Below are 26,964 nucleotides of genomic sequence, written 5' to 3'. Positions count from 1 at the left end.
ATAATTTTCCATTTGGAAATTACCACAGGCTTTAGGTTCCACAGGCCATATAGGAAGGTCCCACTGTGAATCTGGGCTTCTCATATCTAGTGTTTTCACACCTTTCCATTTCACAGTTTGGTTGCTGGCAAATCAAAATTTCATCTAATTTGCCGACGTGACATAATAGGTACTCTTGTTTTTACTGCTGTCAGATGGTGAATCACCAGAAACTGATAATTTTGCCATTGAGGTCTTTTGGTAGTCTCTGAGCGATTTTGGTCTTCAGCAGTAACATAAGCGTTTGTTCATTGATTACTATGCAGTCCATTTGCCAGCTTGATCCCATGTGCTAACTTATGAAGTGAGTATAACCCTAAAACATGTATTTAAAAAAAATATTTTTATTGAAATGTTTTAATGAATACAAAATAATACAAAACAAACTATACCCTCAAATGCAACTGAGCTGCAAAATTGACTCCTGCTGCAAGTTTAGCTGTAACATGCATATATTTGCTGAAAAGTGGGGGGCAGGGTCAACTTATAAGTCTAAACAGGCACTGAAAATATGTTTGCATTATACACTAAGTTGACCTATACAATCTACAGGAATTGATCTAATTAGCACACCAATTTCAATGTTGTTTTATTACAGATCTAATCATCTAAAAAAAAATATTGAACATCCTGACAGTTTTGTCAGCTGTTATGCCAGCAAATCAGTTGAAATAAAAAACAATTTTTATGTCAGGAATGAATTTATTCCTGTAACTATCACAAACTCAAGTAAAATAATTTAAAAAGAGAAACCGTGAATCACTTTATCTGCAACCAACTTGTTGCCCTTTCTCTTATTCCATCTCTACATGTTAAATCTTGCTCTACTCTGAACTACATATTCCCCTTCAATTTAGAAGTTGGCAAGCTTTCCTTTTCTGTTACTCTTCAAGTATTGTACACCGATCTCTATTTTGGAGGTGGAAGGCAAGTTTTTTAAAAAAAACAGCCATCACTGTTTCAAAAGTCAATTTCTGCAGATTGACAACTTTGTAACCAGATCAATTCTTGAAACTGCAATGCTTCGTCTCAACTAATGGACTACTAATAGAACCATATGCACACTGTCTGCCTCACAGCTGGACAGCACCTGGATCAGCAGACTCTCCTGCACCACCTGAATACTTACCAGATTGTGCTTTCCACATCATGCTGGTGGAATTTTGTAAGTATTTGAGATTTTAAAAAAATATTACTTTTTATATTATTTTTAAAATACGGTATTACTTCTCGCTTTTAATGTCCATTACAAAGGAAATATTAATGCATTAATCACAGATGTTTACTGCAATAAAATGAACATGTAGGGTTAACCAAGAGAGAAATGACTCAGCCAAAGATCTGAGCTAAGGCTGACCCAGTCAAGCCCATTTATCTTCTACTTACTCGTGTTGTTTGCATATTTCATCAAGATCTGCATTTACGTTGCTGCTTTGCGATTTTCGTATCCTTTCCAGTTCACGGTCAAGTTCCAGACGATGTGCATTCTTCATCGCTTCAATAGCTTTTAAAACAAAAAAAAAATCAGAAACACCAATTTCAAAACCACAAGCAGATAAGTGCAAGAGAAAATAACAAATAATCACTGCCTTTCCCACCAGGTGGCAGCAATTCACATCAAGAAGCCCCAAAATCAGAGAGTTCATGCAGATTCTCCCGACTTGTGCAAGTGGACTGAGTGTCTTATCTGTAGGAGGAGAAGTGAAAGAAATGAGTGCTCAAGGCTTCTTCAACCTAGCCACTCAACTTTTCAAATGCCAGACTTACACCAATGGTCTCCACGTCCATTCTTTTGCTTAGAGTATTATAAATCCCTACATCACCAGTCTAGGTGACATCCAAGATTGACAAGTAGTAGAAAAGGCACAGCAAAGCTCATGTTTGGCAAATCTGTAGGCTGTAGATGAAGGCATGACTTATGGGACAAGGAATTTCAGTTTTCAAGTCCTCGCGAGAGAATGAGGCAAGTGACATTGCATTCTTACTTTGCTGTCATGTCTAAAGGAGACCAGAAATGTCCATGCATCTTTTCAGGGTTTACCAGCATTTTGAATATTCCTGTTGAAGGGAAAGGGGCACTTACATTTTGTTTCTGTTATTCATGCACAATACTCTTGAAAACTAGGATTAATAGTGCCTTTCAAGTTGCAGAAGTTTCCTTATTTATATGCTACTATTGGCAAAAGCAGTGTGTACTGATACTAACAGTACAAGGTCAATGTACAATCACCTACACATACACACCAATATGTTCCACACCCAATGGAAACATGGTAAATACAACCAGTTATAAGAAACATCTGTGCTTCTACCCATTTCCCACATCCACAGGACTTTTGTTCATTTCCCTCTCATGTCTCTAGTGTTTACTGGTAACAGGTCCCATGTGTAGGTCAAACAGGATGGACTCACTTGTTTAATCTTCAAGAAGAGTTGACTGCTTTAAGGTTTTAGCATAGTAATTAACAAACTGCAGAGCAAAGACAAGTAAATTCAATGAATGAAAGGCAACCTTTTTTTCCAAATACCTACATGCCACAGGACAAATCATCATGCCAGCTGTAAAAACAGAGATGCCAAGGATTTCCTAAAACAGAGCATTTAGTGTAAAATGCATGCCTGTTCAACAGGATTGATTTCAATCTGACCTCACTTATGCCCCAATGTGAAAAGGCATATTTTTAGTTAAATTAAACACTGATGTAGTATAGCTTCACTGAGGAACAAAACAAGCACTTGAAAAATAGCTTTTCCTTGAAATTTAATTTTGTAAATGTTATTTAAAAGGAAAGTGTCAGCATGTTTTACAAAATTAATTTTGAAGGACCAGAAAAAAAAAAGATCTGTGGGGGTAAAGAAATGTGTTTCATTTATGATTTCACTGGTGAAATCTTCCCACATTTGTTTATGTCACAGCACATAAAGACGAGAGGAAATTATTTCCATGGAGGTTACTATGCTGAAAGATCACCAGGGAAATGTGGTTACAGAATCTAAGCCAAATGGCTGAACTTTATTGGCACTAAACTCAGCATTGCTTTTTCAAAACTAAGACAGAGTTCCAAATCTGCAGCTATACCTCATCATTATAGTTCCATGGGTTCCAGCAAACTACATCTCATGGAGAACTGAACTCACCCATTCCCCATGATAACGTTTCTAATGGGATCCATGACAATGATCCATGACAAGTTCCTTCAAATGAATGATGACTTTAGTGCTCATAATGCTATATTAAAAAAAAATAGTACTTAGTTTTTTTCTTTAAAAAAAAATAAATTTAGAGTACCCAATTATTTTTTCCAATTAAGGGGCAATTTAGCGTGGCCAATCCACCTATCCTGCACATCTTTTGGGTTGTGGGGGTGAAACCCACGCAGACACGGGGAGAACGTGCAAACTCCTCACGGACAGTGATCCAGGACCGGGATTCGAACCCGGGTCCTCAGCGCCGTAGGCAGCAATGCTAACCACTGTGCCACCGTGCTGCCCTAAATGAGATTTCTTAAACCAAAAAAGTATTTGTTTAAGCTGTGGCAAGAGTAATATATGAGATTTAGTGTAGCAAGGCAATTGAAAAAATGAGTGATTAATCAATTAAATATTTAAAAGTTAACCTTGGTTTTAAGCATTTTGCCATAATACGCAGTTGTAGAAGCTGATCTAAAGGGCGTGATTCTCCGCTCCCCACGCCGGGTGGGAGAATCGCGCGAGGGCCGGGCGACTAATTTCACGCCCCCCACGATTCTCCCACTCGGAAGAATCGCCGCTCGCCGTTTTTCACGGCGACTCTCCGACCCGGATGGGCTGAGCGGCCTGCCATTTGCGACCGTTTCACAACGGCAGCAACCACACCTGGTCGCTGCCGTCATGAACATGGGCGCCAAAGGCCCGTTTGAAGCTTGTTGGGGGGGGGGGGGGGGGGGGGGGGCGGAGTTTTTTTCTTTAATTGCATCTGCACAATGCAGTTTCTATGTGGATTGTTGTTTTGCCTTGCTACAGTCAGGCTTTTCAACAAAAGCCAAGTTCATTCAGTTTCCCACAACTCTAAATGTAATCACATGGACCTTGTAGATGTAATACCTTGTAGATGTAATGCCCGACTCTACAGCATGTGTTCAGAAAGCTGCCGACAAATCATTTTATCAGCAAAGCTTTGCTTTTGTTGCATTAAAATACTGTATTAATTTGCATTTGAAGGGAAAAAAAGCATTGTTGCTGTTTTGTTTTACATCAGATCAGCAGCATCTTTTATTATGGCTATAGCTGCATAAATAGAAAAACACTGCTCGTTTATGCCATTATAGCTGTAGTTTGTTAGTTGAAAATATTTCCAGCCCCCTTCTAATATCAACTCTGCAAAGCATATACAAGCCAAAGCAATATGGTCCCCAAAATGTCCAGGCAACTTTTATTCTATTTTGCTGCTTTAATTTGTTTGGTTCTGTGGGCCTGGAGATTTGGAAAGAAGTGATGCACACTTTGGTATATAAATCCTACAAATAAACATCAGTCTGTTGGTGCCAATAACTAACGATGTGTGCAAATAAATGAAAACATTTAGTTAAATTTCATAAGTGATCTATGAGGCTAAGTGGCTTATATCCAAAGAGTTCATGAGGACAAAAAAAATTGAATATTCATAATAAGGTTCTGCTATCGCCCTTTATTGATTACACAGTGGATAATGATGATAATGAACTGTTCATTAATTTTCTTGCAACTGGATGCTTCCGGTGGCGGCAATGCGGAGCTAAGCCGCATGTTCGGCAGCTCCCGCTTTTTTGGGAATTTCAGGCTCTTTTAAGAGCCCACAACGGCGCTGTTTCGACTTTCCCCCGGGGGGAAACACAGCCAGTGTGCACAGCAGCCGGTGGATGGACTGGACTCGCAGTGGAGCGGTCCAGAAGTCGGCATTACCACAGAGAAAGGCAAGAGGCAGAAAAAGCAAGATGGCGGCAGGCGGGGAAGCAGCAGCAGCGTGGCAGCAGTGGGCGCGGGAGCAGCAGGAGCTGCTTCAGCGCTCCTTGAAGGAGCTCAAAGCCGAGATTTTGGAGCCGTTTAAGGCCTCGCTGGACAAGCTGGTGGTGACTCAGACGGCTCAGGCCGTGGAGATTCGGGAGCTGCGGCACAAGGCTTCGGAGAATGAAGATGAGCTTTTGGGCCTGGCAGTGAAAGTGGAGACGCACGAGGCACTGCACAAGAAATGGCAGGCGAGGATGGAGGAGATGGAGAACCGCTCCCGCCGGAAGAATCTACGGATTTTGGGCCTCTCGGAGGGCTGGAAGGTTCGGATTTGGCGGCCTATGTGGTCCTAATGTTAAACTCGCTGATGGGTGCGGGGTCGTTTCGTGGTTCCCTGGAGCTGGAAGGCACCCATCGAGTGCTGCAGTGGAAGTCCAGGCCGAACGAACCGCCCAGGGTGGTGCTGGTCCGTTTCCACCGCTTGGTTGACCGGGAGTGCGTGTTGAGGTGGGCGAAAGACAGGAGCAGCAAGTGGGAGAAAACGGACGTTCAGATTTTTCAGGACTGGAGCGCGGAGGTGGCGAGGAGAAGAGCCGGCTTCAATCGTGCAAAGGGAGTGCTCCAGAGGAAGGGGGTGAAGCCGGCTCGCCTCTGGGTCACGTACAAGGACCACTAGCTCTATTTTGACTCTCCGGAGGAGGCCTTGGGCTTTTGTCCAGGCTGAGAACTTGGATGCGGACTGAGGGGAAATGTACTTTGTTTGGAAGCTTTGCCCTCTTAGGTATCCTTTCGCCTATATTGGCTGTGTTTGCTGATGGTTGTTTCCTGTTTGTTTTCGCTATTTTAGTTATGGTTATTTGGGTTCTTTATTGTGGTGCTTTTTTTTGTTTTTTCCACTGGTGGTTTGGGGAGTAGTTTGGGGTCCCGATGGGTCATGTGTCCGAATTGGGGGCGGTGCCGGGTTGTTGCTGCGGGGACTGTGAGGGAATGGATGGTGAAGGGGGGGTTGGGAGGGGGGGTTTGCCACCGTGGGGAGTGGGCTTAGGGGGTTCCCTGGGGACGTGGTGGCTTGAGGAAGGGCTATGGCTGATCGACGTAGAGGGAAGAGGACGGCCCTCGGGTCCGTTTGGTCACATGGGACGCGAGGGGGCTGAATGGTCCGGTGAAGCGATCCCGGGTCTTGGCTCACTTGAGGGGGCTGGGAGCAGATGTGGCTATGCTCCAGCAGACGCACTTCAAGGTTACGGATCAGGTGAGGCTAAGAAAATGTTGGGTGGGACAGGTGTTTCACTCGGGGCTTGATGTAAAGAACCGTGGGGTGGCAATTCTGGTGGGTAAGAGCCTGTCGTTCGTCACGTCCAAAGTGGTGGCGGATAGTGCAGGCGGATATGTGATGGTGAGTGGGAGACTTCAGGGGGAGCGGGTGGTCTTGGTTAATGTTTATGCCCCCAACTGGGATGGTGCGGGCTTCATGCGGCGTATGCTGGGCCTGATCCTGGACCTGGAGACAGGGGGATTGATTCTGGGTGGGGACTTTAACACTGTGCTGGATCCGGCTCTGGACCACTCGAAGTCTAGGACGGGCAGGAGGCTGGCAGCGGCCTCGGTGCTGAGGGGGTTCATGGATCAGATGGGAGGGGTGGACCCTTGGAGGTTTTTGAAGCCGGGGGGGTAGGGAGTTCTCCTTTTTCTCCCATGTTCATGAGGCATACTCCCGGATTGACTTTTTCGTGCTTAGCAGGGCGCTGATCCCGAGAGTGGTGGGGGCGGAGTATTCGGCGATAGCCATTTCTGATCATGCTCCACATTTGGTGGAACCTGGAGCTGGGGGAGGGGAAGGATCAGCGCCCGCTGTGGAGGTTGGATGTGGGGCTTTTGGCAGAGGAGGAAGTGTGCGGGCGGATCCGTAGGTGTATAGAGGGATATCTGGAAACCAATGACAACGGGGAGGTGCAGGCTGGGATGGTTTGGGAAGCGCTAAATGCAGTAGTTAGAGGGGAGCTGATATCTATTCGGGCGCACAGGGAGAGGGGGGGAAGAGGGTCAAGAGGGAGAGGCTGTGGGGGAGATGGTCAGGGTGGATAGGAGATATGCAGACACCCTGGAGGAGGGGCTTCGGAGGGAGCGGCGCAGTCTCCAGGCGGAGTTTGACATTTTTTTTTTTTTAAAATAATTTTTATTGAATTTTTCAAAATACAAACATTTTAACCCCCCCTACATTTACATTTAAATTATAACAAAACAAAGTCAAACCCCCCTACTTAACAAGAAAAAGAAAAAGAATCCCCCCCCCCCCCCTACCCGCGCATCCCCCCCCCCCCCCCCCGCCGGCGAACCGACAGTCAGACCAACTTATCATTTCTAGCAGCGTCCTCGGGCAGGCCTTGCCCGTGCCACCGCCGCTACCGTACTTCCTTCGTCGTTTTCCCCTCTCCCCCCCCCCCCCCCCCCCCTCCCGCCCTCCCCTCCCGGGTTGCTGCTGTCATGGCCTCAGTTTCTATCTCTGATCCAAGAGGTCTAGGAAGGGTTGCCATCGCCTGGAAAACCCCTGCACCGACCCTCTCAGGGCGAATTTGATCCTTTCCAATTGGATGAAGTTTGCCATGTCGTTTTAACCAGGTGTTAACACTCGGAGGCCTTTCGTCCCTCCACTGAATCAGGATCCTCCTCCGAGCCACCAAGGACGCAAAGGCTAATATTCCAGCCTCCCTCGCCTCCTGTACCCCCGGTTCCACCCCAACCCCGAAGATCGCAAGTCCCCATCCTGGCTTGACCCTGGACCCCACCACTCTCGACACCGTCCCTGCCACCCCCTTCCAGAACTCCTCCAGTGCCGGACATGCCCAAAACATATGTGCATGATTCGCAGGGCTTCCCGAACATCTAATACACCTGTCTTCACCCCCGAAAAACCGACTCATCCTTGTCCCCGTCATGTGGGCTCTATGCAGTACCTTAAATTGAATGAGACTTAGTCGCGCACATGACGACGACGAGTTAACCCTCTCCAGGGCGTCTGCCCATGTCCCGTCCTCTATCTGTTCCCCCAGCTCTAACTCCCACTTATCTTTCAGCTCCTCTACTGGTACCTCCTCCACCTCCTGCATAATCTTATAGATGTCCGAGATCTTCCCCTCCCCGACCCAGACCCCTGATAGCACCCTATCACTCACCCCCCTGTCGGGGAGCGCGGGGAACCCCGCTACCTGTCGTCTGGCAAATGCCTTCACTTGGAGGTACCTGAACGTGTTCCCCGGGGGGAGCCCAAATTTCTCCTCCAGCTCTCCCAGGCTCGCAAACCTCCCCTCTATAAACAAGTCCCTCAGTTGTCTAATACCCGCCCTCTGCCAGCTCTGGAATCCCCCTCCTGTGTTTCCCGGCGCAAATCTGTGGTTCCCTCTTAGTGGTGCCCCTATCAGACCTCCCACTTCCCCCCTGTGTCGCCTCCACTGCCCCCAGATCTTGAGGGTGGCCGCCACCACCGGGCTCGTGGTATACCTCGTGGGAGGGAGCGGCCATGGTGCCGTTACCAGTGCCCCTAAGCTTATGTTGCCGCAGGACGCCCTCTCCATGCGCTTCCAGGCTGCCCCCTCCCCTTCCATCATCCACTTTCGTACCATCGATGCATTTGCCGCCCAGTAATATCCGGAAAGGTTGGGTAACGCCAGCCCTCCACTATCCCTACTCCGCTCCAAAAAGACCCTTCTAACTCTCGGGGTGCCATGTGCCCACACATACCCCATGATACTACTCGTTACCTTCTTGAAAAAGGCCCTGGGGAGGAAGATGGGCAGACACTGGAACAAAAACAAGAACCTCGGGAGGACCGTCATTTTAACTGACTGCACCCTCCCTGCTAGCGACAGCGGCACCATGTCCCACCTCTTAAACTCCTCCTCCATCTGCTCCACCAGTCTGGAAAAGTTCAACTTGTGTAGGGTCCCCCAGTTCTTTGCCACCTGCACCCCCAAATACCTAAAACTTTTAACTGCTCTTTTGAAGGGGAGCCTCCCAATTCCCTCCCCTTGGTCTCCCGGGTGTATTACAAAGACCTCACTTTTCCCCAGATTTAATTTATATCCCGAAAAGTCCCCGAACTCCGCTAGTATCCCCATTACCTCCGGCATTCCCCCCTCCGGGTCTGCCACATACAACAACAAATCATCCGCATAGAGCGAGACCCGATGTTCCTCCCCTCCCCTTGTCAGTCCTCTCCACCCCCCTGAACCCCTCAGTGCCATCGCCAACGGCTCAATCGCTAATGCAAAGAGTAAGGGAGATAGGGGACATCCCTGCCTAGTACCTCGATGCAGCCCAAAATATTCTGACCTCCTCCCGTTTGTTACCACACTTGCCATCGGAGCTGAATAGAGCAGTTTTACCCACTTGATAAATCCCTCCCCAAACCCAAACCTTTCCAACGTCTCCCACAAGTATTCCCACTCCACCCTGTCAAATGCCTTCTCCGCGTCCAGCGCTACCACTATCTCCGCCTCCCCTTCCACTGCTGGCATCATAATCACATTTAACAATCTCCGAACATTTGTGTTAAGTTGGCGTCCCTTCACGAACCCCGTCTGGTCTTCATGGACTACCCCTGGCACACAGTCCTCTATCCTGGTTGCCAGGACCTTTGCTAACAGCTTGGCGTCTACATTTAAGAGGGAGATAGGCCTGTAGGACCCGCACTGGACCGGGTCCTTGTCCCGCTTCAAAATCAAGGAGATCAGGGCCTGCGACATTGTTGGAGGCAGAGCCCCCCCCTCGCGCGCCTCATTGAAGGCTCGCACCAGCACTGGACCCACCAAGTCCACAAATTTCCTGTAAAACTCCACCGGGAACCCATCCGGCCCCGGCGCCTTCCCCGCCTGCATCTGGCCTATCCCTTTAATTAGCTCCTGCAGCTCTATCGGCGCCCCCAACCCTTCCACCAGCTCCTCCTGTACCTTTGGGAACCCCAATTTGTCGAGAAAGCTCTTCATTCCCCCTCTCCTCTTCGGCGGTTCAGACCTATACAATTCCCTATAGAAGTCCCTAAAGACCCTATTCACCTCTTGCCCCTTCTGCACTACATCCCCACCCCTCTCTCTCACTCCCCCAATCTCTCTGGCTGCATCTCGCTTACGAAGCTGGTGTGCCAGCATCCTGCTCGCCTTTTCCCCGTACTCATACGCCGCACCCTGCGCCCTTCTCCACTGCATTTCCGCCTTCCTAGTGGTCAGTAGGTCGAACCTGGCCTGCAAGCTACGCCGCTCCCTTAATAGCCCCTCCTCTGGCGCCGCCGCATATTTCCTATCTACTTCTAGGAGCTCCCCCACCAGCCTCTCCCTTTCCTGCCTCTCCTTCCTCTCTCTGTGTGCCCTTATGGAGATCAGCTCTCCTCTAATCACTGCTTTCAAGGCCTCCCAGACCGTCCCCACCTGCACCTCACCTGTGTCATTCGTACCCAGATAGTTCTCAATGCCCGTTCTCACCCTTCTGCACACCTCTTCGTCCGCCAACAGCCCTACATCCAGGCGCCACAACGGGCGTTGGTCCCGCGCCTCCCCCATGTCCACGTCCACCCAATGTGGTGCATGGTCCGATATCGCAATGGCCGAGTACTCCGTGTCCTGCACTCTCGGTATCAGCCCCCTGTTCAATACGAAAAAATCGATCCTAGAGTACACTCTGTGGACGTGGGAGAAAAAAGAATACTCCCTCGCCCTAGGCCTACCAAATCTCCATGGGTCTACCCCTCCCATCTGCTCCATGAACCCCCTTAACACCTCTGCCGCTGCCGGCCTCCTATTCGTCCTGGAACTCGATCTATCCAGCCCAGGGTCTAACACCGTATTAAAGTCCCCTCCCATGATCAGGCCCCCTGCCTCCAGTCCCGGGATGAGGCCCAGCAGGCGCCTCATAAAACCCGCGTCGTCCCAGTTCGGGGCATACACATTTACCAGTACCACACTCTCTCCCTGCAGCCTACCCCTCACCATCACGTACCTGCCCTCCTTGTCTGCCACCACCTCTGCCGCCACAAACGACACTCTCTTTCCCACCAAAATCGCCACCCCCCGGTTCTTGATATCCAAGCCTGAGTGGAACACCTGTCCCACCCACCCCCTTCTCAGGCGGACCTGATCTGCTACCCTCAATGAGTCTCCTGCAGCATTGCTACATCAGCCTTCAGTCCCTTCAGGTGTGAGAAGACCCTTGATCTTTTGACCGGCCCATTCAGCCCCCTTACGTTCCACGTGATCAATCGGGTCGCAGAGCGACCCGTCCTACTCCCTGTCGATTAGCCATGCCTTGTCCCTTGCTCGCCCCGGGTCATCCCTTCTTTTCTGACCCGCTTCCCATAGCGATGGCCCCCCCCCCCCCCCCCCCCCCCGGCTCTCCCCTTCTCGTCCCTGGTCTTTCTAGCAGCAACCCGGTGTCCCCCCCCAGTCCCCCCCCCCTTCCCCCCCCCCCCCCCCCCCCCCCTGGCTAGGACCCCTCCTAGCCGCGATGTACCCACATCGTACTCCCGAGAGTCAGCTGGTCTCCGCTGACCCGGCTGCTCCTGCCACATTCCGACTCCTCCCGGTTCACCCCATCTGCGCCCGTGAAAGATCCCCTTAAAACCCCCGAGAAAGACCCGCATAATCAACCCGCTCCCCCCCGTCCCGTCTCCCCAACTTAACGATATAAATACAAATACCCAATGGCAACTAAATACATAAATACTTAACTACATACTTAAATAACAAAATAATTAACTAACTATCAACTAACCGCGTGCCCAACCATCACCCTCCATCAAACAGTATACATAACCGCAGATAACCATAACCCGAAAAGAAAAAAAAAGAACCAAGAAACCCCCCCAAGCACCCAAAGAAAAAGGGTAAGAGAGGTAAATAACTAAGGGAAATTGGAAACGGGAAAAAACACCCCATAAGAAGCCAACGACCCACAATAGAGATTTCAACAGTACAAATATACAGAAACACCCAACAACTCGAAACCTTCAAAATATTCAGAAAAGTCAACCGTTCGAGAAAAAACACCCCAAACACTCCACGAAACTGTTACCCAGTTCCGACCTGGCCTGAAAAAGAAAAGGGCCACTTGCACAATCAAGAGTCCCCCGGCGGCTACGACCGCCGGTGCTCCCAGGTTTTAGTTCGTGTCCAACTTTTCCTCTTGTACAAAGGTCCAGGCCTCCTCTGGGGACTCGAAATAATGATGTTGGTCCTTGTAGGTGACCCACAAGCGCGCCGGTTGCAACATTCCAAATTTGATCTTTTTCGCGTGTAGCACCGCCTTTGTCCGGTTGTACCGGGCCCGCCGCTTTGCCACCTCCGCACTCCAGTCCTGGTACACCCTTACCGTCGAGTTCTGCCACTTGCTGCTTTTCTCCCTTTTAGCCCACCTCAGGACTTTCTCTCGATCACTTAGCCGCTGGAACCGCACCAGCACCACCCTCGGGGGCTCGTTTGCCCTAGGCCTCCTGGCCATGACCCGGTATGCCTCTTCCAATTCCAGGGGCGCCGGACCGGCCCCTTCCCCCATCAGGGAGCTCAACATCTCCGCCACATATCCCGGGAGATCCGACCCCTCCAGGCCTTCTTCCAGGCCCAGGATCCTCAAATTTTTCCTCCTCATCCGAGTGTCCAGCTCCTCGAAGCGGCTCTGCCACTTCATGTGGAGTGCCTCGTGCGCCTCCACCTTTGCCCCGATGACTGTGGCCTCCTCCTCCCTCGCGGCCATCTCCTGCTGCAGATCTTTAATCGACGCCTCTTGGATCGCCTGGGCTCCCACCAACCTGGTGGCCGTCGCGTTCATGGACTCTAAGAGTTCCACTTTCATCTCCGTGAAAAAACGGAGGAGAGCGGCCTGCTGCTCCTCCGCCCATTTCTTCCACTCCTCCGGTGCACCGCCGGCCGCCATTTTGATTTTCTTCCCCCGCTTTTTTTGGGGAGCTGCTGCCGTTTTTCTCGCCGCTCCACTCCGGGTACCGACCATAAAATCGGTCTAGTTCTCCTCAGGGGACCTTCCCCCACCGGGATTCGTTTTTTCAGCGCCGTTGGGGCCCTCCAATTGGCCCAAAAACACCTTTGTTGCAGGAGCTTCCAAATGTGCGGCTTAGCTAGTCATAGCCGCAACCGGAAGTCGAGTTTGACATTTTAACCACCCGGAAGGCGGAGGCGCAGTGGAGGAGGACACAGGGGACGGTATAGGAGTACGGGGAGAAGGCAAGTCGGATGTTGTCTCACCAGCTCCGGAAGTGGGAGGCAGCTAGAGAAATTGGGGGAGCCACGGATGCAGGTGGGAACTTAGTGCGGGGTGGAAATGACATCAATGGGGTGTTCAGATCCTTTTATGAGGGGCTGTACCGGGCGGTACCCCCTGGGGAAGCAGGCGGGATGGACTGCTTTTGGATAAGCTGGAGTTCCCAAGAGTAGGGGACGAGCGGGTGGAGGGTTTGGTGGCCCCAATTGAGTTGGAGGAGCTGGTGGAGGCGTTGAGAAGCATGCAGACAGGGAAAGTGCCGGGGCCCGACAGGTTCCCGGTGGAATTTTACAAGAAATTTTCAGATTTCCTGGGCCAGCTACTGGTGAGGACCCTGAATGAGGCCGGGGAGGGTGCGGGGGCTCTGCCCCCGACGATGTCCAGGGCAATTATCACTTTGCTCCTGAAGCGGGACAAGGACCCCCTTCAGTGTGGGTCTTATAGGCCAATCGCGCTCCTTAATGTAGATGTCAAGTTGTTGGCAAAGGTGCTGTCCAGGAGGGTGGAGGATGTGGACCCGACGGTGATCCATGAGGACCAAACGGGGTTTGTAAAGGGGAGACAGTTGAATGCCAACGTGCGGAGGCTCCTGAATGTTATGATGATGGTGCCGGTGGCTGGGGAGTCAGAAATGTGGCGCCCATGGATGCGGAGAAAGCTTTTGATAGGATGGAGTGGAGTTACCTGCGGCAGGTGTTGCGGAGGTTTGGTGAGGGGTTCATTAGCTGGGTGAGGTTGCTGTACAGCTCCCCGGTGGCGAGTGTGGTGACGAATGGGAGGAGGTCAGAGGACTTTCGGCTTTTCAGAGGGACGAGGCAGGGGTGCCCCTTGTCTGCCCTGCTCTTCGCGTTGGCAATTGAGCCCCTGGCCACGGCGCTGAGGGACTCGAAGAGTTGGAGGGGGATTGTGCGGAGGGGGGGAGAACCGGTTGTCGCTGTATGCAGATGATCTGCTGTTGTATGTCGCGGACCCGGCTGAGGAGATGCCAGAGGTGCTGAGGATACTCGAGGAGTTTGGGGACTTTTCGGGATATAAGCTCAATGTGGGGAAAAGCGAGCTGTTTGTCTGCACCCGGGGGGTCAGAAGAGGAAGATAGGGGAACTCCCGTTGAGGAGGGCTGAGGGGAGCTTTAGGTATCTTGGGGTCCATGTGGCTAGGACCTGGGGGGGGCTATGCATAGGCTTAACTTTTCGCGTCTGGTGGGGCAGTTGGAGGAGGAGTTCAGGAGGTGGGATGCGCTGCCGCTCTCGGTGGCGGGCAGGGTCCAGTCGGTTAACATGACGGTGCTCCCGAGGTTTTTGTTTCTTTTCCAGTGCCTCCCCATATTGATCCCGAAGGCTTTTTTCAGAAGGGTGAATAAGTCGTTTCTGGGGTTTGTGTGGGCGCGGAATGCCCCGAGAGTAAGGAGGGTATTTTTGGAGTGAAGAAGGGAGGTAGGGGGCCTGGCGCTGCCCAACCTGTGTGGATATTATTGGGCGGCGAACATGGCGATGATTCGCAGGTGGGTGACGGAAGGGGAGGGTGACGCATGGAAGAGACTGGAGGTAGCGTCCTGTGCGGGTACGAGTCTGGAGGCTTTGGTGATGGCCCCACTTCCACTCCCCCCGGCAAAGCACTCCACAAGTCCGGTGGTGGTTGCGCCCCTCAAAATCTGGGGACAGTGGAGGCGGCATAGGGGGGAAGTGAAGGCCTCAGTTTGGGCCCCGATACAGGGCAATCACCGTTTTGCGCCAGGGAGAACGGGTGGGGGATTTGGGAGTTGGCACAGGGCAGGCATCAGACAGTTTGGGGATCTCTTCTTGAATGGGAAGTTCGGGACTCTGGAGGAGCTGGTGGGGAAGTGGAACCTCCCCCCCTGGGAATGCTTTTAGGCATATGCAGGTCAGGGACTTTGTTAAGAGGCAGGTGGAGGGGTTTCCGCGGCTGCCGCCAAGGGGGGTGCAGGACAGGGTGCTTTAAGGGACGTGGGTCGGGGAAGGGAAGATCTTGGCTATCTACCAACTGATGCAGGAGGAGGAGGCGGCCTCAGTAGATGAGCTCAAAGCGAAATGGAAGGAAGAGCTAGGGGAAGAGATTGAGGATGGGACGTGGTCGGACGCCCTGGAGAGGGTGACTTCTTCCTCCTCTTGCGCACGGCTCAGCCTAATTCAGCTGAAGGTACTGCACTGTGCTCACATGCCGGGGGCAACGATGAGCCGGTTTTTTGGAGGGGAAGACAGGCGTGGGAGGTGTTCGGGTGGCGCGGCAAACCACACCCATATGTTTTGGGCATGTCCGGCTCTGGAGGGGTTTTGGAAGGGGGTGGCGGGGATTTTGTCGGAAGTGGTTGGGTCTAGGGTCAGGCCGGGCTGGCGATCTTTGGGGTAGCTTCGGAGCTGGGAGTGCAGGAGGCGAGAGAGGCCGGCATTCTGGCCTATGCGTCTCTAGTAGCCCGGCGCAGGATTCTGTTACAGTGGAGGGATTCGCGGCCCCCGACTTCGGAGACCTGGGTCAACGACATGGCTGGGTTCATCAAGTTGGAGAGGATGAAATTTGCCCTGAGGGGGTCGGTACATGGGTTCTTTCGGCGGTGGCAGCCCTTTCTCGATTTCCTGGCGAAGGGGTAGAGAGTGGTCAGATGGGGATGGTTGGGGGGGGGGGGGGGGGTTTGTTTTTGCAGTGGTGTGTTTGTTATAGAACATAGAACAGTACAGCACAGAACAGGCCCTTCGGCCCTCGATGTTGTGCCGAACAATGATCACCCCACTTAAACCCACGTAACCCGTAACCCAACAATATCCCCATTAACCTTACACTACGGACAATTTAGCATGGCCAATCCACCTAACCCGCACATCTTTGGACTGTGGGAGGAAACCGGAGCACCCGGAGGAAACCCACGCGCACACGGGGAGGACGTGCAGACTCCACACAGACAGTGACCCAGCCGGGAATCGAACCTGGGACCCTGGAGCTGTGAAGCATTGATGCTAACCACCATGCTACCGTGAGGCCCTTCTTTCTTGTATTGCTATTTGTTATTATTTATTTTGGGGGGGGGGGGGGGGGGGGGGGAAGAGAGTTCTTTTCTTGTTTTGGTGTGGGAACACGCCTTGTTTGTTTTAAATTGTGGGAAGAAAATTTGTTAAAATTTGTTATTGTTATTAAAAAACTTGAATAAAAATTATTAAAAAATTTTTTTTTTTCTTGGAAGTGATTCTATATATTCAAATAATGGTATTTGAAGAGGCAAGTTGCAGTTACGAAGTGTCTGTGTTCAGCATTTCACCTCAATTTTATCCTATGCTATGTTGGGTAGTCAACCAGCAATGCACGTGATGAATGTTGGATAAGTCTGGGTTAGTGTGTGTATGACTGTTGCAGTAATCTTTTTCAAAATACTGGTTTGCAAGACAGCTAGGCCTTTTGGAGCCAGAGGTGCAATTAAAGCATTGTAAAAGTTTAGGCTAACAGACTATAATTTATATTAAGAGGGTTCGCTGCGGAGTAGTTCATTAGAGGCATTATATTAAATTTAGCGAGATGATGTAGTTAATGGGAGCCAGGGGTTGAAACAGTCAGGTGTTTTCAGGGTTAGTTTTTGGATGGATGGTGAACGGAGAAAGTTTATGGAGAAATACAGCCAGAGATTCTGCATTATTCTGACAGGATGCCTTGTCTCTTTCTTTAAAAAGCCTTGAAAACTCTTTCTCAAAAGTGAAGCATTCAAGATATCTCTATACAGCAAGTATCCCTGAGTGCTTACTGTATTTAAAAGTGGATTGGGATCAAATATGGTTTCGTTGTTTGAATGGAAAGAAAGCAGTTAAGAGTTATTGTATCAATGTATTGATTAGCATTGTTTAAGGGATAATTAGAAGCTATTTTCTTGTTTGATGTTAATACATTTTGCTTTAATATGGCAAATCATTATTTTGCGTAAAATCACTCCTGGAGTGAGCGATCCTTTCCTCTAACTCTTACAATATTAAAATAATATATGGGGGTTTCTGTCCAGTATCCTAGCCACTGTTAGAAAGGTGGCATTAAAACTTTAAAGATGATGTTGAAGGCCTGTAGCAGGATTATCCAGAGGATTGAGATAAAGGAATTCCATTTGCACTATTTGTAATTAGGGATGTACCTAATGAATCAACTAAATTCAGTCCATTCAAATTGATTTTTGGTCATGAGTAAAGACGACCACTTAAATTGATCAAAGAGAAATTGGCGAGTCAGCTTTGAGGCTTCATTGTTACACTGTGTCAAAATTTAGAGAGTATTAACTAGAACTGGTGAGTTGGCTAGAAAACATTTTAAGTTGTCACAATATGTGATGAAAAAAGAGATGGATAGGAAATCAAAACTTTGTAGCTTTGCTATTTGGGAGAAAGTATTAGTATTATTACTAATGGTAGGTGAATTAGTAAAAGCAAGATTTAATGGGCCTTATCAAATAGAAAAGAAATTGAGTGAGATGTATTATTTGATAAGAACACCAGATTCAAGGAAAACTGTGTGTGTCACGGTAATATGCTCAAAAGGTATTTTGAGGGCAGCACAGTGGCAAGCATTGCTGCCTCACGCGCTAAGGTCCCAGGTTCGATCCCGGCTTTGGTTCACTGTCTGTGCACATTCTCCCTGTGCTTCCTCTGGGGGCTCCGGTCTCCTCCCAGTCTAAAGATATCAGGTGAGGTAGGTTACAGGGATAGGACAGGATAGTGAGCCTCGATAGAGTGCTCTTTTGGAGGGTCGATAGGCCAAATGGCTTTCCTCTGCATTGTTAAGGCTTTCCTGATTCTTCCATGAACACTATAACTACCTGCAAATATCCTGGTCAGCATTTCACTGTGGCTGATGTAAGAATTATATCAATTGATGGCGAGTGACTGTCAAAAAACAAGGATGGCAATTCTCATGGGAGAATTACCTCAGAATGAAGCTTCAATGCCACTGTTTTTGTTTCAAACCAGTAAACATATGCACATTAGGCATTTTGTAATATAAATCTATCTTGAGAACGTCATAATTTTTCCCAAGGAAAGGTGGCATAAATTGCCCAGGACACAGTTTTGGTAGTGAGGTTCCCCAGAGGGATGAGTATTATAAATGGCGCATATGTATAATTCAAAAGGCTTTCATGAAGAGAAAGGTCTGCATTTAATTAAGTTCAGGCGGCATCATAAAACAAACAGGTCATTGGCCATAAAGAAACTTCCTTAATTATATGAAAGTGTACGGTGCATTATTTGAAGGAGATAGATCATTGGATGGATACCTGTTAGCAGCAGATGATTATCATCCTTTGCACCCATGGTTCTAATTCCATAATGCACCTTAGCCACTATCACCACCACCTACAATTAAAGTGTGCGGTATACCTCTGGAACAATGAAAAGTACATTCAAAGACACAATAGCTGTGCACAGTGCTTCAAAACAAAAAGGGGTCAGCAGATACTTAGATTTGTACCATGTATGTTGAGGCTCAATAAATTTTAGCGAAATAAAGAGTTAACTTCACCTTTTTCAGAGATCAAACAATGTTTTCCTTTGAAGTTAAGTGCAAGAGATTTGGATGACTGCATCAACTTCGAGATATTGCTCCATGCAGCTGCCACGTGTACTTTTGTCAGAGGTGGCTTTTAGTTCAAAGTAGTGCTACCCTTCTTTGGTGCAGCAGGACATCTAAACTTTCAACTACAAAAGACGTACTGTTGCCCACATTCCTCTGCTGTAGCATTGTGAATAATTAACTAACTTTTGTCATATTACAACTTTCCCTTTAAAGTTGTGCTACAACTAGATTTTATGCTCCCTAGCTAGAAGTTGTACATTCAAAGCTCCCTGGGCAAGCCTTCGTGTGCCTGTAGTCTACTCAAATTTTAAAGAGCCTGAACATTTCGTGCAGCATGGCCTAAGTTGTCAGCACAGCTAAAGCTATGCTCAGGCCAACTCAACTACAAAAATTAGAGCTCACGTATTTCCCCAACCACATTCTACAAGGTGACTGCATTAACACTCAATCTCAAACACTGGCCCAGATCTTTTGGTCTCTGGATCGTTGTACCCCGGAAGATGTGCTGGGGAGCTCCTCGGATGTCCCATTAACATACTACATGGAAATTGGCCGAGATGTTTCAACTAGTGTTCACATAGATTACATAGAACATACAGTGCAGAAGGAGGCCATTCGGCCCATCTAGTCTGCACCGACCCACTTCTACCCTATCCCATAACCCAATAACCCCTCCTGAACGCATTAGGATACCAAGGGTAATTTAGCATGGCCAAACCACCTAACCTGCACGTCTTTGGACTGTGGGAGGAAACCGGAGCACCCGGAGGAAACCCACGCAGACACGGGGAGAAAGTGCAGACTCCGCACAGACAGTGACCCAGCGGGGAATCGAACCTGGGATTCTGGCACTGTGAAGCCACAATGCTATCCACTGTGCTACCGTGCTGCCCACGTGAAGAGGAGGAAAGTAAACGGAAGACAAAATAACCTAAAAACAGCTTTCATTTAGAACAGAAAATGGTTAAAGCTGCCATCGTCCATTTGGTATAGTGAGAAGAGAACTCACGCGTTGAGCAGTCTGCAGTTCATCTTTCAGGGAATTAATTTCCTGTCTTAAGTACTGTATTTCCGATTCTTTCACCCGCAGCAACACCTCTAAATCTGTTAGGCAATTACTCTGCATCTGGAACCCTCTGAAACTGATTAAAAGTCAGATTTTGGATAGTTCTGACTCACTTAGCAGAAAGTTATCCGTGAAAAGTTAGAAGGACAGAAAACAGTTATAACTTCTGGGTAACTCCCCAATGAACCTAGACTACCATCGCCCTCGCAGCCCCCCGCCCCACAACCAAACTTATCCCCTTAACCACTTTATACACTTAATTCTTGCCCTAGCTTGCCAAAGTGAATTTTAAACAAAGGTTGCTTTTTATTTGCTAATAGGACGTGGGCAGTGTAGATTTTGCCAGCATTTATTGCCCATCCCTATTTGCCCTTGAGGGGGTTAAGAGTCAATCACATTGATGTCGGTCTGGAGTCACATGTAGGCCAGACCAAGTAAGGACAGTAGATTTCTTTCCCAAAAGATGGGTTTTTATGACAATCGACAATGGTTTCATGGTCATCATTAGACTTTCAATTCCAGATTGTTATTGAATTCAAAACTTCACCACCTGCAGTGGCAGGATTTGCACCTGGATAACCATTACTCTGGGTCTCTGGTTAATTAGTCCAGTGACAATGCCACTGTCACAAAAAGCGGATGTGGCTTGGCCTCACACATTTCTCAAGTTCAGGCGAGAAATGTGGAGTTCCAGAGTCGGATCCAATGGTGAATGCCACTCTTTGGAAGATTCAACCCATTAGCTTCATTAAGACTTTTAGTTCAGTAATAATTAGAAAGCATAGATGTTGAAATCTTTGCAATGCAGATGTTTGGCAATTATACTATGAAATCCATCACAACTACAACGTGTCCCTCTCACTGTCATTTGAATGGACACAATTTATTATAAGTGAGTTTACAAATTCCAGGCTGTATAACCAGTCGGAGGGGTTTGCCAGAACTTAGATTCCAATTTTCATACATTAAAAAGATAGATCAAATTTTCAGCATGTGTTTAGAAAGTTCATGCATTAGGAAATGAGTCAATTAATTTCATAATTTGTTAAAGAATGGTACACAATATGGCTTCAATTAATAATTTTTGTCATCGGGTGTGATAAATGTATAAATGAAAACAAACAATGTCAACAGTTGCCATCAAAAAGTGTCCGGACTAGAATAACATCTTCTTTCATCAATGTAGCCATTTTGTTGTCTGCACGCTCCTCCCTCTGATGGTATTGTTAATGCAGTGTGCAAAACTAGTCAGTTTTGCTTGGGTGGTAGCACTTGCTGTTCAAAGCAAGACTACTGTGGATCAAGCCCCATTCCCAACTCATGAACACAATGTAAGCTGACACTTCTCACCCCTCACACCATCCACAACCATCATGGGCAACTGCTTAGATGGGCAAATAGCACTAACCATTTCCACTGATGTCGATTACAAAGACATTGTTTATAACACATTAAGCCTTGACATACTTCAGAGCTCTCTGGCGGCATCCTCAGACGGTTTGTCAGTGGTCACTGGACCATTCATGAAAGAAATATCATCACCATTATTTTGCAATCTCCCTGCTTTTTAAAATATATATTACACTCAGTGCATCCCTTCAATACCAAAGGTTAGTTGTTGGAATAATCAATAGCAAATATGCAGTCTAACCATCCACTTATAGCAAGAAAATCATGTTAATATCAATGTCACGTTAATATATATCCAGAGGAGTTATATTGGACTTGTTAACTTTGTTTCTCTCTCTACTGATGCTGCCAGCCTGGTTGAGTTTTACCAGAATTTTCTAGTCATTTCAGATCTCTAGCATTCCCAGTATTTTGCTTTTATTAATAACTGTGTTCGTTCTAAGTGATGGAGATTGTAATTGGCAGAAAACATTCTGTGCCCATGCGTGGAGAATATCTTGCACAGCAGTGATAGAATAGACATGGACATGTGAATGCACCCCTGAATATTTTAGAAGTTTTACCTACCAATATTAATCATTAAAACCATCGACCGTATATTCTATTCTCATCCATTTGTTACATACCAGAGATGGTAGCAGCTGTCTCTTCAGCTAACAGCCGCTCTTTGTCTTCCTGTAGGTTCTCCAGCTCTCGTTGATGCTGTCGGTGTAGTTCTTCTATTACCTTCTGATGGGATTCTTCCATCGCAGAAAACCCACGTTCACATGTAGCCTAAAACATCAAGGGGAGAAATTTTAAAAATTCTTAAAACTGTATAGGTAGTTGTGTTTTATTAAGTTGACCTTTCTCCTGGCCAAAATTCATTGGAATTCAAGTTTATGCTGTCTAGAAAACAGTTTTGTATTTAGTTACTTTTACTTATTCAGCCTGATTATTGTAACTGGAAGTAACAAACAGAATCATTACTTTAAAAAGAACACAGAACAGCAAAATGGACTAGATAATACCAGGGAAAGAACAGCTCCAGTAGTTACAAGCAACATCTCAAATACATTCAAAACGAATGTGTTTACAAAGTTGCTGCACCATTGCACCATTTCCCACCATTATATTTAAAATTTACCCTTTCATGGCTGGGGCCTGGGTTCAAATCCAGCTGAGGAGGAGATGGATCAAACAACTGTATTCTCTGACAAACACAAATGGCTTGAGGTCAAAAATTTTAAATCCAGGTTTCCATAGAGACAAGTCTGCTAGAGAAAACTATCACTGACAGGGCCTATAAAAGCGAACAAAAGGCTGTGAATATTACTGGATGCATATTGGATAGAATTCCACTTTAATCAATATAATTGGAGACAAGTCATTCAAGATCTATTGCTTGAATACAACAGTCATGATTCAGTAGAATTTATTGTGCAGATATAGTACACTTGCTTACAAATAAGCCAACTGCAAAATGTTGTCAGTTTATATCAAAACTATGCTACGTCAGTGGCATGCTGTTGGTCTAACTGTTGTTTGCTTTTGCCTCGACTTTGAAACTTTCATCACTGCTTGGTTTTTATTTTCTTCCCTATATCTCCTCCCTTATGTAAAAAAGCAGACCATATCTATGGTATGAATTTACAAGGGCTGGTCACTTTAGTAGCACCTTCTTATTCCTAATGTGAGTGCAGATAATGAACGTTTGCAAACTCTTCAATTGTGGGGGGCATTAGGAAAAGCTTGACACATGTCTGTACATAGAATTTTAAGCGGGGGTCACTTGGCAGCTATTTGGAGGTGGAACCCTAAGTTTATTATCGCTTTCCAAGCCTAATGATTTAGGTATCAATTAGAAGACCCTAATTGCTGCTCCTGGTTCCACAGAATATGGTTCTGTGCTACATCAAATTGACCTATTTGGCCATAAAGAAACTTGAGACTTAATTTTTAAATTAAGCTCCCCTGCATCACACAGCAGCTAACAGAATGAACTGTTAGTTATCTCCTTATGTCGCATAGTTTGCTACTAGAAAGTGCACAAAATAGCCATCCCCCACACTTTCTGCACATTTCAGATTAAATCAAGTCACCATCTTGTGCGTTAAATGAAGTAAAAACAAGTATATGAACCAAAGTAAAATTTAGGATTCAACAACACATACTCTGTGCAAATCACAAAATTCAGAAAAGTATCCAAATATACTTAAAAAGAGAGGTCAAAGTAAATCACTAGCTTTCCAGATTAAAAGTGACTAGGGTTCCAACAAATGAGAAGACAGGTAGATACTGGATCCAATGAAGTACTGTGTCACCCGGAGCTTATTAGTGATATTTCCCAGAATGTGACGAGATGGATTTTGCAAAGGATTTCCTCACAGCACCATGAAGGTGACCAGAAAGTCAGCGGTGTAAATGGGGTCAAATATATACCTTCCCTCGTAATACACTGCATCTGTTCGGAATATCTGGGTTGAAAAAATATTAAATGAACTACCGCTAAAATCTTTCTAATTCACTTTATTATTCACAGTTTTCTATATTTAAGGGAGGCAGTGGCATAGTGGTATTGTCACTGGACTAATAATCTAGAGACCCAGCCAGGGTAATGCGTTGGGGACCAGCTTTTGAATCCCACCACTACAGATGTTGAAATCTATATCTGGAATTAACAGTCTCATGAAACCATTGCCGATTGTTGTAAAAACCCATCTGGTTCACTAACACTACATGTGACTCTAAAAATGCCCTCTGTAGTAGACTAACAAGCTACTCAGTTTAAGGCCAATAAATGCTGGCCCAATTAGTGACACACAGGTCTCATGAACCAATAAAAAAAATAATCATAGTTTCTTCACTTTGTATTGGTAGCTTATTCCTACTCAATAACATCAGCAGTTGCAAAGATTGTATTTAGTGAAACTGAGCTGCAATACGATAACTAAAGATGACAGGAACCTCCAGAGAATTATTGAATACAAATGAAAATCACCCCAAGTTAATTTTCTCCCTCTAGGTGCCTGCTTTGCAAATACATCTAGCAGAATGTGAGCAGCAACCCTCTCATGTGTAAAACGTCAGATGGAAAAATGGATTGCTGCAAATTCATTCTGCAACAAGCTAATTGATTGTTCAATTTACTAATTCTGATCTTTATTTTAATGTCCACATTTCCCTTGGATAGAATGGAAAACAAGTCCCCCCCTCCCACTTTCCCTCCCCCCTTCTTTGCCAGGGGACATTAGAACATATTTTTGCTCTCATGTTAGGTTGAATAGACTAAGTGAAATTTAAATTATGGCTGCACAAACAAGTGCCCTACTTTTCTATCGCATATCGTACTTGGTACACTGGATAATTTCCCTTGCCTTCCAAAATTGGGTTTAAATATTTTTCTAGTTTAAATACTATTCTAGAGTGCTATGGACAAACTGCAATGGAATTTTTATATTCAAAATTTCACCCTCAGGGTCGCAAGGCACATTATCTCCTCTTCCTGTGAGACATGTCACTGCTGTGAAGCTGCAAAGCCAAGAACTACAAACATTCATCAGCAGGCAACACAACTTAATTAAACAGGGATGCATAATTTATGGAAGGGCTGGGTGTTCTATTCAAAGTACTTTGGCATTTTAAAAAAAGGTGATTATTTACTATTTAGAAACCAGCAATGTTTTCATCCCAGAGATGAGGAAGACTCGATTCTTAGCTACAAAGGCACAGCCTGTGAGGGCAGGAGTGCTCTGAATCCTAAAGTTGATTCATTCATCATAACTGATCCATGGGCTGAATTCGCCGTCCCGCCACGCCAGATGTCTGGTTCAGCACGCCAGCGGGATGCTCCGTTTGTGGTGCAGCCCCACGCCGTCGGGAAATCCCTGGGCTGCAGGCAAAACGGAGCACCCCGATGGCAGAGAAACCAGCTGCATGTCTTTGGAACAGCCTGGGTGTTGACTGACTGTGGAAAGTTGATGTGTGGAAATTTGCCGCCCACCCAGCCAACAGATGTATTCCAAATCAATTCTTCAGCTGGTTCAAAGTCAAAAAGTTACCCCAGTGTATTCACTGCATGATGCTTCATGTCAGTTCAGTCACCAACTTTTCAAAGTGAAAGGTTTGACATTGTTAGATACGAAAATTGATCAATACCCCAATGTACAATGGGGGTGTACTTTAATCAAAACGACTTTTCCTAGATTTGTCCTTCTACTATAAGCAACAGGTGTTGTTTGGAGATCATTTTGTACTGGTTTTAATTTTCATATCAACATGTTAGTGTCTGATGGAAATTTAACAGGATGCAATAATAGCAAACCCAATGTCAGGAGCATGCAGTGAACTTCCTGGAATGATCAGTGGGTGAACCCTAAGCTGAACTGGGAATGCGTGATGTAAACATAGGAACCGTAGTAGGCCATTCAGCCCCTCGAGCCTGTTCTGTCATTCAATGAGATCATGACTGATCTGTGGCCCATATCCCTTAATCTTTTTACTCAACAAAATTCTATCCATCTCAGATTTAAAATTAACTGATCTAGCTTCAACTGTTGTTTGTGGGACAGAGTTCCAAACCTCTACCACCCTTTGAGTGAAGAAGTTCTTCCTAAAATCTCTCCTGAACGGTCCAGGCCTACTTTTTAGACTATGCCTCCTATTATTATCCCCCAATCTATTATAATAAAACTACTCGAAGCATCCTATGGCCGAAAATATCAAAAATCCAAGAGATATAAAATATAAACAGAAAATGCTGGAAATGCACAGCACATGGATTAGCATCTAAAAAGAGAAAGATAGGTTGCCCAAAACTCTGAACCATTTATCAGGACTCAGCACTATCATCAATTCCAATAAAGGGTCATACCTGAAATTCTGAACATTTTTTCTTTTAACTGTTGTGCAATTCCAGCATTTTCTGTTTCTCAGAGCTCCGGTGCTTGTGTTTTTTCTTTTTTATATAGTTAAATGTGATTTATACCTTTCTTTTATAATAATTCAGATGTTCTACTTTGGTTTGCTTTGAAAAAGTCAGTAACTACTAAATAGCAATCTCAAAATGGAACCCAATATACACTTGTACATTTTACTATCAGAGTAATAATTACTGATTTTGCATTCTCTGAACTTTATTCACCCACTTCTGTGTCTTGTAAGCTGTTAACTATTTAGTGGCACAATGGCCCACTAACACTAGTCACCCTCCACTACTTCAGTCAAGGAGCCAGTCTTCATCACAACATGCCGATTCGATCATCCAAATATTGCTATAGCAGGGGTCAACTGATGGCTATCATTAGTGAGAACCATGGATAACCCCTCCTCTCTAACCAAGCTAACTGCAGAACCCCTCGTCTTACTCAGCACACGCTCAAGATTTGATCTGGGGTCCTTTTTGATTAATGCAACATTTAACACCAGTACAGTGAGCAGATGCCTGTTTATGTCCCCTAGTTGAATTTGAACTCAAGCCGCAAGATAAAAGGGCAATATTATCTTAACCACCCAAGGAGGTTGTCCCAAGGGACAAAATTGAAGATTTTTGAATAGAGTAAAATTCAACTTTTCTCCAAATAGAATATATAATGAATTTCAGGATTTTTGCAGCCTTTCTTGATAAGCAAATAAGTTGCTAGTTTATTAGTGCCTCAAAGGTGCGTTAGAGATATGTAGCCAGCTGAAAG

The 26,964-nt window shown here is 46.6% G+C and overlaps 1 protein-coding gene across 2 annotated transcripts in view; it reads right to left on the bottom strand.

The window, feature by feature from the left end:
• The window catches only part of LOC119952869 (myosin phosphatase Rho interacting protein), a 626,433-nt gene that overhangs the window by 61,716 nt on the left and 537,753 nt on the right, over positions 1 to 26,964 (bottom strand). For both annotated transcript variants that reach the window (XM_038776448.1, XM_038776447.1), the window contains exons 17-18: positions 21,922 to 22,069; positions 1,426 to 1,543 (exon numbers count right to left, since the gene is read on the bottom strand). In XM_038776448.1, coding sequence (XP_038632376.1) covers positions 1,426 to 1,543; positions 21,922 to 22,069 — 266 coding nt within the window. The remainder of the gene's footprint in view (positions 1 to 1,425; positions 1,544 to 21,921; positions 22,070 to 26,964) is intronic.

This window comes from Scyliorhinus canicula, chromosome 18 (assembly GCF_902713615.1).
Source record: "Scyliorhinus canicula chromosome 18, sScyCan1.1, whole genome shotgun sequence".
Lineage (NCBI taxonomy): Eukaryota > Metazoa > Chordata > Chondrichthyes > Carcharhiniformes > Scyliorhinidae > Scyliorhinus > Scyliorhinus canicula.
Note: the sequence above shows the minus strand (reverse complement) of the source record. Positions and strands in the feature narration are given on the sequence as shown.